Here is a 14,326-nt window from a genome sequence, read left to right as displayed (position 1 = left end):
CCGCAGTTATGAGTCGGTGAGTATTTTTCCTGCTTACCTCGGCAACTCAACAGAGAAACACAGCTTATTTGACTGAAAACACACCAAAAATTTTACATGATACTAGTAACTGCCCTATGCTGTGCATAACGTGTAAACCCAACTAATACAAAGCAACTAGTTAGTTTTTTTCCAAGCTAGTTTGTGGGGGAAAAAAAAGTTGTGTTGCTAGGCAACAGCCATCACGTCCAGCGGTTGCGGAACTATTTGTGTCGGCGGAGCAAAAAAACTAATAAATGGCGCTTGTTGAACTGTAATAAGCAATGTCACAGTCGAGGTCGTGCAGTTGTACTGTCCCTGCTGAAAAAAACCTGACCAGTTCAAAATGGTTAAGTTGCTTGACCAGTTTAAGGTATGTTATTGCATAAATTTTGATGGTTTAGGTGGTCATACCAGCTTGTATACAGTACAACAGCACGACCTCGACTGTGATACTACTGAAAATAAACAACCCAATTATACTAAAAACGTTAACTGACTATTTTCTATTGACTATTAACTGTCTTAATGGCTCTTATTGTTTTGACTTTCATAACCTGCATCAAAAGCAACATGCCTTTGCCTTTTTTATGTAGCCACTTAAAGAAAAGAAGGAAATATTGATCTTAACACTGCACACAAATTCCTCTAAAAGACACCTGTGTATAGATAAATATGACATGAGAACAGAGGGTTTCTGCGTGCTCACCTTGCTGCACACACCAGTAGAGCTGAGCCAAAATGTCATCCAGCAGCACGTCATTGAGGGACTCAAAGTATTGGGTGAAGACATCACAGATGGCGTAAAGTGCATGGTTGCAAGTGGTGGTCATCCACTCTGCTTTCTGAGGGTGCATTACAACCGCGGTGAGAATTTTCTTGCATCAACATGAGAGCACAAACTACAGCACAATACTCTGGCTTAGCGATTGCATTTTAAAGGTGCAATGTGTAAGATTTAGATGGGTATATGAGGAGATATGGAATACTGTATGTTTTAATGCTCCATCATTTTATCAGATTCACTCTCTGTTTAAGCACCATCAGCTGTTCCATTTAAATCATCACATGGCCATTAGCAGAGGATGAGACAGGTGTGCTTCAGTATTAAAAGTCATATCAACTGTAATGCTACTACCTAGAGTTATTTTCTATATAAATATACATTTTATCGGATGAAAAGATAAAATACATTTAAAGATGCGGAAAACAACAAATCATACGGAATATTTGTAAGCAATAATACAATCAATGTAACGATACAGTTAACATATCATTAAGATACCATAAATACAAATGAAAAAATTCTAGTAAAAAAATTTAGATGTAGAAAATGTAGTTTATATCTACACTACGTGTAGGTCTGTAGGGAGGATGCCATGTTGCACCGACAGTTGCCCAGAATGGACAAACCAAAAACTTTATTTAGTGTTTTTTACTGGTTTTAATCACCTGGTCAGAGGAAAAAAAACCTCTAGATAATTTGGCTCCTGCAAAAAACCTCCTTAGCGTCTGCATCTTAAGTTAACAGAAAAAGGTGAGCACACATGAGCAGGTGCTGGGCTAGCTTATTGTCTCCGACATGCCAAACAGTATTGGAAAAACACTAATTTGTAACATGAATCTGCTTTGTTTAGTGTTTTTACGGCTTTAAATCACCTGGTCCCTTTGTTTTGGAAAGGAAGAGACCTCTGTAGATAATCCTCACCGCTAGATGCCACTAAATCCCCATAAATCTTTCACACTGCTCCTTTAATATTTGAGCTATCCGGCTGTAAAACAGGATCTGAAACAGCTGTTGATGATCAAAGCCTTGTTGTGTACCTCAGTCTGCTGCTCAGGTAGCTTCATGTTGTCAAAGATCCTGAAGACAATTCTGAACAGGTCTTGCCACCAGTGTTTCTCAAAGGTGTGTCCGTAGGTCTTCATCACTTCAAACATCACCGTCAGCCCCCTGAGAAATGCACACAGTCAGATTTGTCCTTTCCCTGACATTATAGCTGACATTTGCCTTAAAACAAACATGCATTAGTCTTTTTTTAATCTATTGGATGTGCAGCTGCATGCCTTTATTGCTGCCTTCACACTCTTTTGAAATCTAAATTGATAGATGTTAAAGTATACAGTTTAATGCCTTTAATAACGCCCACTATCTGAAATAGCAGGCTAAATGTGAAACCCGCCTACCTGGTCCTGACATCCAGCTTACACCTGTTGATAATGCAGGAGAGCTCGAAGAGAATGGGGAACCACCCCCGCACCCACACGCGGTCCTCAGGCGCTACATTCATGTCATCACTGGTGTAGTCTTTGAACGCCTACCAAAGAGAAATACAAGCCGTGTTCACCATCTCTGCCTCGGGAGAGGATTAACCCTCCTAAACAAATGCACATTTCCGTAGACACTGTACATGCCCCTGTTCTGCACTATTAGCACTCTCTTTCATGCTTTCCCGATGCACACGTTCTGTCTGTCTGTGATGTTAAGGGTGAGAAAATGAGTATGCAAAGCTGTGGCAGCAAACATTTGCACAAGGCACATTTTGATACACACTGGATGATGTCAATAGATGATGGAACATGCTCCAGAGTCCGTGCAAGGCATTTTATTTTGAAAATTGACCGGATGCACTGCTGCTTGACTTCCTGCCTGGTATGATCTGCTCTGTCTGGCTTGATGTGGCTGCTGTCGGTCTCCGGCAAAAATAGACGCGGATTGTATTTTACGCAGAGCAGAGCTGTGAGCCACGTCTGAGACACTACTGAGACGATTAGAGGCGCACCTGGTAGAATCATTGATTGTCATTGATTGTCTTGAACGTCCACGATCCGCTCTGGAGGCCATGCCGTGGCCATAATGTGCCATTGATGGACCCAGTGGAATTTAGGGGTTAAAGTCGTTCCCTGGCTGCACTGAGATGTGACAGATTAAGAAACACTGGCCAATCAGAACTGACTGGGTCTTTTTTGGGAGGGGGGCTTAAAAAAACATGCGCTAAACGGAGCATCAGGTAGAGGGTAAGTACAGGTGTTTCAGCACAGACAGTATGAGGAATATAGTGTCTTTTGAACATTAAACATGTAAACATGTTCCAGAAACCCAAAGTACCAGTATGAACCTGAAATTTAGTATAATAGGTCTCCTTTAAGTCAATGCATTTGGTCTCATGGTCAGTGAGAACATTGCATAGAGCACCTCTGCAGTAAGCAGTAAATTGTTCAGACTTTGACACCAACCTGTGGCCTCTCTGAGACGTATTTGGCGCAGTGTCGGATGAGGCGGATGGCTTCCATGCTGGTGTCTGGGAAGGAGGCATTACAGGCAAACTCTGACAGACACTTAACAGCGTCCTGGAAGGAGTCGATGGTGGCCGCAAAGTGCTTTTCAAATACATTCGCTGGGAGACGGAAAGGAGATTAAGAGGGTGGAGGGAGGTACAGATAGATGAAGGGGAAAGAAACAGAAAGATCAAATCAAAAAAATCTGATGATAACAAGATGAATATTTAAAAAAATAATTTGTCATTTAGGTTGTCATTTAAGTTTTTACATCTTAGGTGTCACTGTGTGTGCTGGACTTACTGACGATATGGCCGGTAGTCTGGAAGGCCAGTTCTACAATGCTCTCGTCCTGGTCCGAAGCAGCCAGGTGGAAGACAGAAAAAATGTTCTTCCAGCCTGAGCGGATGTTCGCTGCCTGGGAGTTAACCATCTGAGCTATACAACGAACCACCATGTCTCTGATGGTTGGAGACCTGGACAGGAAATACAGGGAGACAGGAGTGAATTTGGGATGGAGGATAAACAAAGAGAAAAAGAGTTGAGGAAGAGGAGTACATGGAAGGAGTCAAATGGCAGAGCATCACATGAAGAAGCATGTGAAAGAGAGACGTGGGGAAAAGAAATTAGGAAGCATTAAGAGTCAATCCATTAAAAAGAAGGAAATTTATCTCTTCATTGATGTTAATTATCGTTAAAAGCTCTTGATAAGCCATTTTCAGGCAGCATCATTAATCCAGCACTGGCTAGTCTTAGCACGACAGGTTTTTACTGTTGCCATAGTGAAGAGCATTGCTAATTGCTCAGTAGTTATGAATGAGGGAAGAGCTCTGCCTCCACTTAGCATTGCACACGCACACACCAACACAGTGGAGGGCAGCGAGTCTAATGGACACACTGCGCTGCAGGGTTTACGTGGCTGCCTGCCATCTCCTCTCTGTTGAAGCTCTCAGCCTGTTCAATCTGTGGGTGGATTTATACTTACACTGCTACTCCCTCTTTCACATGAATGAAAAGTGTGCTGCAGTAAAAGTGCTTGCACGCAGACAGCAAAATTAAGCTAATTTATAACTGATAGCCGTCTGAAAATCCATTCAAGACTTAGTCGGACCAGAAAAAAAAGGGCCTTTTACATGAATTCACTGAAAGGGTAATGCAAACAGACTGAAATGGGTCAAGCAAAATGTTTGCTGCTTTTCTGAGTGAACAGTATGCTTACTCACTGCTATAAGAGAGACACAGAGAGTAGAGACAGAGGAAGGAAGAGAGTGAATAACAGACGAGCTGCTACGGAGGCTGAAGGGAGGAGGGGAGGAGGGGAGTGTGAGTCTGCAGCCATGTGAGAAACAGCCCAGAAATAGTAACTACTCAAAGACACAGTAGAGGTCTTGTGTTCGCACCACCCGCAACCACAGATTTACATGGGAGGAGTAACATCAGCTCCGAGTGTACTACTTCACCTGTTCTTTTTCATGATGTGCTCAAAAGGCCTCAAAAAGTCCTTCTGGAATCTGAAGTTAGCCAGCTCCCCCTTCTCCAAAAATTTCATAGACAGTTGTCTCAGGGAGTCCACTGCGAAGATTGCTACATCTTCATTGGAGTTACAGCCAACCTGCATGAAGAGAAAACATATTTCAGTAACATTACACAGTTTATAGTGTTGGGTTTTTTTTACATTTGAGACTTGCAACTCTGGCTATTTTCATTATTGATTAAACTGCCAATTATTTTCACAATAAAATAATATGATTAAGTTTTTGGTCTATAAAATGTCAAAAAAATGAAAAAAAAAAGGCTCATTGCAATTTTCCAGAGCTTAAAATGTGTTTTCTCCAAATTCCTTATTTGTCAATCCTACGGTCCAAAACCAGAAGACTATCATACATTTACTACATCATCCACTATTTGCAATCATAAATGATGAAGAAAAGCAGCAAATTTTCACATTTAAGAAGCTAGAATCAGCTAATTTTTGACATTTTTGCTTGAAAAATGCCTGAAATGGTTTAGCAATTATCAAAATAGTCAGCTGTTTTTCTTTCCATTGACTAATCATTGCTGTTGTAGTTGAAACTGAACAAGCATCTACTGTAGATGCATTAGATGCCCTGCAGTAAGAAGAAAAAAAAATGAAATCCACTTTTCAAAATGATAAATGGCTATTTTGAAGATTTGATTTTACACACACTAAACCCAGTTTGCAGCCACTCAGTGAGAAGCAGAACCTCAGTGAGAGATGTGTCCTTGAATAACAAACTAACAGAAAGCTTTTCTGGCAACAATTTGTGTTTATCAGTGACTGAAATCAGCCTTCTGTAAAACAGAAGGTGGGAGAGAAAGTAAACAGTCCTCTGCAGCTCACTCGGTTGCTCCCCAACTAAGGAAGCTTTTTCTCACTCATTATTATTAATGACGCCATTTTTAGTAGTTTTTCCATACAAAAGAACTATAATATATCCATGTCTTGAAAATCTGCTTCTGTTTCACGATCTCCACCCCTGGAGAAATCATCCCTCACCCACCTTATTGAAGTGATCTCCGATGACCTCCCAGATCCTGGACCACTGCAGTCTGATGCGGCCCATGTTGTAGTAGGAGATCTCGACTATTTTTTGCAGGCTGAACATGCGTGGGTGTGTGGGCGAGGCCAGCTCATCCATGGACACAGCACACAGCCAGCGCACAAAATCAACTGACGAAAAGAAAAAAGATGTTGGCAATGAGCAAACAAAGGGTCCTTTGCGCGGGCAAAGTGACGCACAACGATAAAAAAAAAGCTATAAATTACCTGTCCTTGAAACAATAAGAATTAAAAACTGTATCTCAGACTCACCTATTGCATTACCATCCAGTCTGGTAGAACCGGTGAATATCCTAAAGCAGACAAAATGTGACAATTAATATCACAAATTGAATGGTAAGATTTGTTTTTCTGCTATAAACATAAGGGGATATAAACTACCTCTGAGAAGAAGATGTTTGCTCCAGACTTACAGCATAACCAGTTAACAGTTAATGTTTAAAGTGTCTCTCGGTGTGTTTTTTGTAATAATTCAACATTTTCTCCTTCTAAACGTCCATAGTTTGTACTATAAATTATGACCAACATAATAATTTATTCAGTATGTCACAGTGTGGTGCACTGAGATGGAGTTATATGAAAAAAATAGTTGTCCTGATTTTTTTTGGTTGTCTTTTTGCAGATCAGTATGTCTACAGTACCTGTCCACAGCCACCACCACACTCTGAGAGCTGGTCTCTCCGATGGACTCCTGAATGCTGGCGATCTGCTTACGGTCCACTGTCCCTCCAACTGCAGAGCAAAGGACAGCTTGTTTTATGGTAAGGAATTGAGTGTATACCGATTGATTTATCAAAAGTTTAGCTTCACTGGACAAACACTTCACAGTATGTATTCATGAGACGGTGCTGACCTAGACCCAGGTACTCATCATTGCTCTGCTCCTTTGTACTCGTAATGAAGCCCTCTTTGCCCCGCACTGTCCCTGAGATGTAGCGTGCCTTCACCCCCGTACCGATCAGCTGAGCCAGCTCCAGCTGACTGATGCACTTCATGATCTGGAAGAGACAAGACCAGGGCTATTTAGGGAATAAATGCATATAGAAAGTAATAGCAAAGGACACAAGGAAAAATGAATTGAAGAGAGGTGGATGAGAAGATATGTGTTCAGAGGGAAAAGGTGGAAAAATCCAATAACAACGTCCAACTGGCGGCTGTAAAATACCCCAAAACCCAACTAACGAGCAGCTTTGACTGCATAGCGGTTAGGGAGGTATCATCAGTGAAAAGCAAAAACATCAACACGTATAGTCATCTTTAACCCGTTGAAACCTGAAGATACATCACTTTCTTGGCTGCTTTCAGACACCTTGTATTTAAAAAATCTAGGGAAAAAAAGCAGGGGGAAAAATATATTTATAATGATCAAAATTTCAGATCTAAAATTACATTACAGAGTTGTTTAGTTTGAAGCACTTTTTCCATTTTGTTCCTTGTTGTGTCAAAGGGTTAAGATACACCTTTATTTTGAAATGCCCATGGCCCTTTCTAATCAAATGCACTGCAGGTAATAGAATGCAGCCAAGAAAAAGACAATGTGGACGTTTACTGATGTTGTTTGCAAACCTGTGAATTATATCAAATCAAAATTGTATTATGGCGGACTTTGTGATATCAGCATATATTATATATTATATATCAATGCCCTACCATTAAATCATTTAAAGTCATACCAGTCATTTTGCTTCAGTCAGCATCTATTCTACATAGGTGTAGTTTAAAACCTGTACTGCTAGTTTAGAGAGAAACAAATATGAAATAGATTAAACTAAAAATGTGCCTTATCTTGTCATCATCTACTCAATGTTTAGACATCTTTGTAAAGTAATAACCCACTACAGACTGTTAGTTTGATTCATGCTGTGCCTGGCAACTCTAAGCTTTTCTAAAACAAATTACATACAATCCTGTTGAGAAGTGAGACTCCCGATCCAAGCTCATTGCTTGGATCGGGAAAGGAGGACGGAAGATAAGACAGTAGACAGCAAACCTCGTGCCAGGAGTTGCCCAGGTAGTTGCCATCAGTGTGGGCCACAGTGATGAGGGTCTTGATGGTGTCAATGTTCTTCTGCTTCATTTCGGAGATGCCAGAGCTGGCTGTGAGCAAGGTAAACCTGGCCAGGGCCTGCACATACGCATCCCGTTCCAACTGAGACAAAAAGAGAAGGCAGTGTGTCAAAATGCTGCAAGGGACAAGATACAGCAAGACGTTAATCCTTCAGTTAGGACGGCAGTACCTGTATGCAGAAGATGCACGCTATCCTGATGGCACAGCGGATGCCCTCTAGACACAGTGAGGCTACCTCAGTGTCATCGCAGTCCTGGAGACCCACACTGAAAGCTGCCAAGAAGGGTGTCCATGCCAGCTGAGGAGAGACAGAGGGATGAGTACAGTTTGTGCGTGACTCTGTGTATTTGCCTCAGAGATTTGTGTGTATCTATGTGCGCTACCTTGAACATGGGCCTGACGTGCTCCAGATGTGTGGCGCTGGTGAAGGGAGCCTGGACGTGGCTGACCGCCTCCATCAGAGCTTTGGCTGTCTTGGCCATCTGCTCCATCTCCACATTATACAGCAGACGCCTCTGCTTCTCGCTGGCCACACCTTAACAACAACACACACACTCAGAGGTTTTAACAGGAAACAAATAATCTCAAAACACTGCAGCCTTTTATCTAAAAAGCTCTGCAAAGTGTCAAAAGGAGACTGAATTATCGAGAGACAAACAATGACAATAGCTCTCTTCATGCCTATTCAAATTTGAAGCCACTCATTTAAGTGTTTTTCACAGAACAATTGATGGCAAACGAACAAGTCAATGTTCTGTCTATTGTATATTTTCATTACGCTTCCAAAAGAGTACCAGCATTGAACATAACCCTTTGATTCAATGTGTTTTTTGTAATTTTCTTCTCTTCCTGTGCTGTGTGCTCAAAGTATTCAAAATCATTACTGCAACACAGACTAAGGCTGCAACCAAAGATTATTCTCACCGTAAATTAATATCTAGATCAATCAACTCAGGCTGTTCTACATGTTACTGTAGGCCCAGTTTAATATGCAATTCAAACTTAGTGGAGGGTCCCTGCTCCGTCTCTCTTTCCTTGGCCTGAACAACATTGAAAACCCCTGACTTAAACTCACTTATCAAATTAGATGGCGATAAATGTAATAGTTGGCAACCAATCGATAAATTGTTGCAGCTCTAACAAAGACATCAAGTACAGGGCTCTGGATAATACCTGGAGTCTTAGAATTTATTACATCTCTGAGACGTCCCACAGCAGCAAGACTCACTCTGCTTGTTGGATTTCATGGTGAGCTCCTTCGTCTCCTTCATTGCAATCTTTTTCCCGGCAATCTCGTCGTAGATGGCCGAGAGATATTCCTCAGGCAGATCTTTGCTGTCGTTGATGCCGCGGTTCATCTTGATGTATTGCTCTTTTGTCATTTTATTCTTCACCTGTGCAGGCGACAACAAGGATACGGGTCAAAAGCTGCTTGTGCAATCCCGGTGATTTATGTTGCACTGATTTCTGAGGAAATGACTGCTGTCAGAACATTCCCAAAGGCTGCCAAACGCTTACCTGTGGACTGTGAAGGTCTGTTGTCAACATAATGATCGAGTAGGCAAGGACGTATGCGGTGTCAGCACTGGCAAAGAGGGTTTGCCTGAGATTGAGGGGGAGAGGAGGGTAGGGAACAGAATGCATATTAATAGCAGCATGTTGTATGTGGGTCATGTTAAATCAAATTCAGCTATTTCCATAGTAAGGATTTTCCAGCCACAGTTGAAAACTCACCCCTGATTGCATTCAAGATATCTCGCTGCAAATTTCTCCATGAGCCGGTCAATCTTCTGGGCCTCTCCGGGGAGCCGAAAGCCCTCTAGGAACATCCTCAGTGCAGAAACAAAGTCTTTGCCCTGGAAGTCCATTTGATCCACATAGGCGTACATCACCTCTTTATTGAAACGGTCATTATCCCCTAGGAATTCTCCCACTTGAGTCTAAGAGAGCAAAAGTTAGAGGTCAGTCTTATTTTAACATACTTCAATGAAGCATACAAATTAGAACATGACAGAAAATCCTGCCCAAAGAACCAAAAGGCTGTACCATTACACCCCATGTGTCCAATTTGGTTTGAACTGACTGAGAACTCCAACCTCTTACTGGAATTGCAATAAGTTGCTCTTCAGTCATTATTTCTCTCATCATAAGAGAGAAAAGAGGACGAAAACTGACTTCAACACTGTAAAAGAGCAAATTATTTGTCTGCCTTTTCAGTCAGTGTGGATTACATAAATACATGTTAGACTTTCATGTTTATCCACTCTGCTTTGGAGCAACTGCATCTAAGGGCCCCTGTTTCTGACCAGATGTTATGAACGCGCTTTAATGCTGATTACCGCTGTGCGCAGACACCCTCGAGGCTGTCCAATCAAAGCGAGTGTGCTCCTCATTAACATTTACGCTGCTGGTGGACAGACATTAGATAATAGTGCAGCTTCTGTGGGGTTTGGCTGGCAGAGGCACAAGGCAGAAAGTGCAGTCTGTTGAGCTGGTCGGCCATTTGTTAATTTGCCAAGCACTTTACCTCAGCTGGTGGACGCTCATTTTCTTTAAGACTTCACAAACAAGTTCAATAAAAGGTGCTGGAGCTGAATGAGCTTTCTATTGTCCATTAGAGCATTAGAGACTTTTGCGACAAACTTCCTACCCCAGACTAATTTCTTTGATCTGAGACATAAGCCTTCCAGCCGACACAAAGGTGGAGACTGGAGATGATGCTGATGCAGTGGCGATCCTAAACTCTGGTCATACTGTAGCTAGAATGGACCCACTCAGGGTTTTTTGGGGAAGCATCGCTGCAGTGTACATTTCGTTTATAGGGGGTTTGATGGGGTTTATCGTTATAGTCATTGCAAAATATGACAATTTGAGTGGCCATCAGGGGCCCCTTTTTCAAAAATGTTTTGGGCGTCAAGCTCAAATTGAGGTTTATCATAGCATAAAACACATTCATTTATGTTTCTCTTCTTCACCACAACCTTCATTGTGGTTTATAGAAATTGTCCCATCAGCACTATATTTATGCCACTCTTCTGTTTGCTACACAGTGCATGTGTTTGGGGATAAATGCATCACATCTGCACCTGAAAAACTGGACCAATTTTCTGGACAGTGGCTCCTCACATGTTTTTGTTGAATAGTGCAATCATTTAATCTACTCTTGGATTTCAAAAGATGGACCAATTGAGGGCACATCCAGGCACAAATACTCAGCTGCAAGACAAAAAATACTTCACTGCAGGGCACAAAGCAGGTCTACATGGTGTTAGGCACCAAATAAAAAGTCTATTACTTTTTTCCTCTTTTCAAGGCAATGTTTCGATCTTTGTCAGACTCTTCCCACTCTAGGATTTCCTCAAGTGGAATAATCTATCAGTGCACCTCGTCTGAGATTAGTTGTGTAGTTTGTGCACCCTAATGTTAATGTGTCGGAGCAGCACTCAGCTTTAGCTGTGAAATTAAATGAAAACACGTTGAATTGTTACCGAATCAAGCCTCTCTTCCTGGTGCAAGAACTGAGCAAGATCCTCTGGGGTTGTACCCAGCATGCCTTGCTCTTGAAGGTACTGGATTCCTCTCTTTGGTTTCTTGTTGAACCTGTGCAGAGTCCAGAGACACAGAACACCCTGTAGCTGGTGCAGCATCACATTAACAGCAGGATAAATTAAGAATGTAGGTGTTCTTAGTGAAACTTACAGGTCAATGCCTTGCTCGATGATCTCCTTTTGCTGTTTGAGGACCTCAAACTGCTCGGGGTTGTCAGTACCTGACATCTGGGTGCTGTAGCTGCCGATGCCAGATGAAGCTGTGGAGTCCAGAGAGTTAATGCTCCCATAGCGGTTTATAGTCTCCGGGGCCTTGGTCTCTGTGCTCTCCTGTTCTGATGGTTTCTCCTGGCCTGAAGAGAGAAAGAAAAACACCAGATAAGACAAGCCAGAGGGGATGAGAGACAAGTGGAAATACACCAGCTATTTCTATTGTTACTGTAAGAAGCAATTCCTGAAACCACTGAAAAAAGGTGAGAGCTTTTAATTGAAACTCTGTCGCCGGCACAAACTCAGCCTGGAGGCTTAAAACATGAGCTAACTTAAAGCTACTGCAGAGAGACTTCAGTTAATTGAAAGGGGAAACTTCAACACAGAGAACAAAATGACCCTGAGGCCTTATTAATGATTGTTGCTGGCAGGGAGGGTATGCACACTGCTGTTACTCACATGCAAACGGCCTCACTAACTCTGGGAAAACACTTATTCACACAGAGCAGGTGCAGGGCAGGGGATGAGGTGAGGATATTATAAAAGGTGGGTTATCTAAAAAAGCTTCAGGCAGTCAAAGAGGAAGCAGCCGGAATTAAGAGGCCAAGAAAGGTGTTTTTTTTTTAAAGCCTGTCTGAAACGAGCTCAGGGATCTGCTGCTGCTGGAGTGGCTCCACCCTGTAACACTGCGCTCGGGCCAGGCGTCTGATTACTCATCGGAAACTCTTTAAAACATTCAGGACAGTCGCAGTAATGTGAGCTGGCAGTGTGTTCCCCATTCTTAAGCTTACAGCGTAGAGAGAAAAGGGTGGAGTACTAGAGGGGGAGGAGGGGAAAATCAATCAAAAGTTAATGGCCCAGTGTTGCTTTGTCATTTTTTGATAACTTATTTTTCTTTTATATCTCTCTTATTAAGTCATTTCTTTTTTTGTTGCTCATTTCCTTCTTCCTATGTTTTTGAAAGAAATCAAGCCAATTTGCTCAGGTTTCAAAGGGTTAAATCACAGAGTCAGTTTGTTTCGGAAATGCAGGGACCCTGCAGATCATTCAGCTCCTGGTAAAAACCTCCTAAACATCTGGATCTTAAGTTAGAAAAAAGTGAGAACTCATTAGCAGGTGTAGGCTAGTGGCCTGTTTGTGACAAACCAAACAGCTTTGGAAAAACAGTAATTTGTGAAGTGAAACTGTTTTGTTCACTGTTTTGACCAGTTTGAATCACCAGACCAATTTATTTTCTTTTTGAAGTGGAGGGGACCTCTGCGGATAATTACAAAACCTTCTGAACAATGAACACTGAAAAATTTTAACCAGGAGTTCACGCTTGGCACACTGGTAAAGTTTCAGCTGGTTGCAATTTGCAATCGTTGCCACTAGATGCCATTAAATCCTGCATGCTGCTCCTTTAAGATGTGTAATGAGGAAATATTTTTAAGTTTAACAAGTTTATAAGAGTTCATAAAGTGCTTCTCCCATTAGTTAAATAATCAATACATGGTTCTGGTTACAATCTATGGGACATAAGTATGAACCCTACAAACAACACAGGTTATGTAATGCAAGACTAGTACAAAATGATCTACAGCTACAGACACAACAGATTTCAAATGAACAATTCCCACCACAGCAACACGTTCTAGCAAAAACTCTTTACTGTTCTACTCGTGTTACCTGCTCTTGCTTTGAAGACATAAAAAAAGGGGAAAAAATGACACAATAATGTGACAATTAAAAGAGTGAAGGTGACATTTTGTACTGTAACACTGGAATGTATCAAATAATTCAATGAATTGTAATCACAAATCATATCATTGCAAGGAAGAAAATAGTCTGAAATCCCTGACAGCTGGCAGTTTAACATTCAAAATTCAAATCTTGACTCATGAGCTAGATTACTATTGACTGGTCATACATTTTTGGAGTATAACGTCCCTGCAAGTTAACACAACTGCCTCTGCTGGTTAGCCTTGACAGTTTAGCCTGAGGCGAGCCTGTGGTTAGTTCCAGGGGCTTGTGGGATATCTTTTCCAGCCCTTTCACAAAGTTGCACCTGCTCCTTATGTTCAGCTCCTCCTTTGGAAAACAACAGAAATCCTCGGGTGTGCAGAAGACCTAGAGGCCGGTCTCACACACAAGATGTGCTGTGTACATTGTAGATGAGCGTTTCATCCCAGCTCAGCTTCAGGTATCGCTCTGTTTTAGACTAAACCTTCTGGATTAGCCTGTCTGCGCTGGCCTGTGGGCATTACCTCACCGCCTCCTCCGGCTGGAGCTGACTGATGCTCTATTTCCTCCACAGAACGGTAGCTTCCCTGATGAATACCAACTGTCAATCCAACAACTGATTGCAGCCAAGCTGATGGATGTGAGCTTTATCGCTAACCCCAGTTAACCTCAGTGATGAAGTGCTGCCAAAACCCACGCTGATCAGGGGAAAGTCTGGTTATAACCTTGGCAGTCTCATCTCTGACACACTTTCCGCAACACAAGTTCAATTCTCCAAAGACTATTGAGGAAAAACAACAATCTTGGGTTTTACGGGCAAAGCCAGCAAAGCGTTAAATTACAGGCACACAAACAATTCCAGCATGTAGAATCTGTATTTAAACTGTGAGCTTAATTCAA

The 14,326-nt window shown here is 41.9% G+C and overlaps 1 protein-coding gene across 2 annotated transcripts in view; it reads right to left on the bottom strand.

Annotated features, from left to right (window-relative positions):
• The window catches only part of arfgef1 (ARF guanine nucleotide exchange factor 1), a 65,981-nt gene that overhangs the window by 8,076 nt on the left and 43,579 nt on the right, over positions 1–14,326 (bottom strand). For both annotated transcript variants that reach the window (XM_042510128.2, XM_042510129.2), the window contains 18 exons: positions 11,646–11,847; positions 11,435–11,546; positions 9,681–9,886; positions 9,465–9,549; positions 9,175–9,340; positions 8,330–8,481; positions 8,116–8,244; positions 7,869–8,027; positions 6,732–6,876; positions 6,520–6,610; positions 6,131–6,171; positions 5,820–5,989; positions 4,758–4,909; positions 3,601–3,773; positions 3,256–3,416; positions 2,206–2,336; positions 1,843–1,972; positions 728–863 (listed from right to left, as the gene is read on the bottom strand). In XM_042510128.2, coding sequence (XP_042366062.2) covers positions 728–863; positions 1,843–1,972; positions 2,206–2,336; positions 3,256–3,416; positions 3,601–3,773; positions 4,758–4,909; positions 5,820–5,989; positions 6,131–6,171; positions 6,520–6,610; positions 6,732–6,876; positions 7,869–8,027; positions 8,116–8,244; positions 8,330–8,481; positions 9,175–9,340; positions 9,465–9,549; positions 9,681–9,886; positions 11,435–11,546; positions 11,646–11,847 — 2,541 coding nt within the window. The remainder of the gene's footprint in view (positions 1–727; positions 864–1,842; positions 1,973–2,205; positions 2,337–3,255; positions 3,417–3,600; positions 3,774–4,757; positions 4,910–5,819; positions 5,990–6,130; positions 6,172–6,519; positions 6,611–6,731; positions 6,877–7,868; positions 8,028–8,115; positions 8,245–8,329; positions 8,482–9,174; positions 9,341–9,464; positions 9,550–9,680; positions 9,887–11,434; positions 11,547–11,645; positions 11,848–14,326) is intronic.

Source organism: Plectropomus leopardus, chromosome 21, assembly GCF_026936395.1.
Source record: "Plectropomus leopardus strain MGB_pleo_1.0 chromosome 21, ASM2693639v1, whole genome shotgun sequence".
Classification (NCBI taxonomy): Eukaryota; Metazoa; Chordata; class Actinopteri; order Perciformes; family Serranidae; genus Plectropomus; species Plectropomus leopardus.
This window is presented reverse-complemented; position numbering and strand designations above follow the sequence as displayed.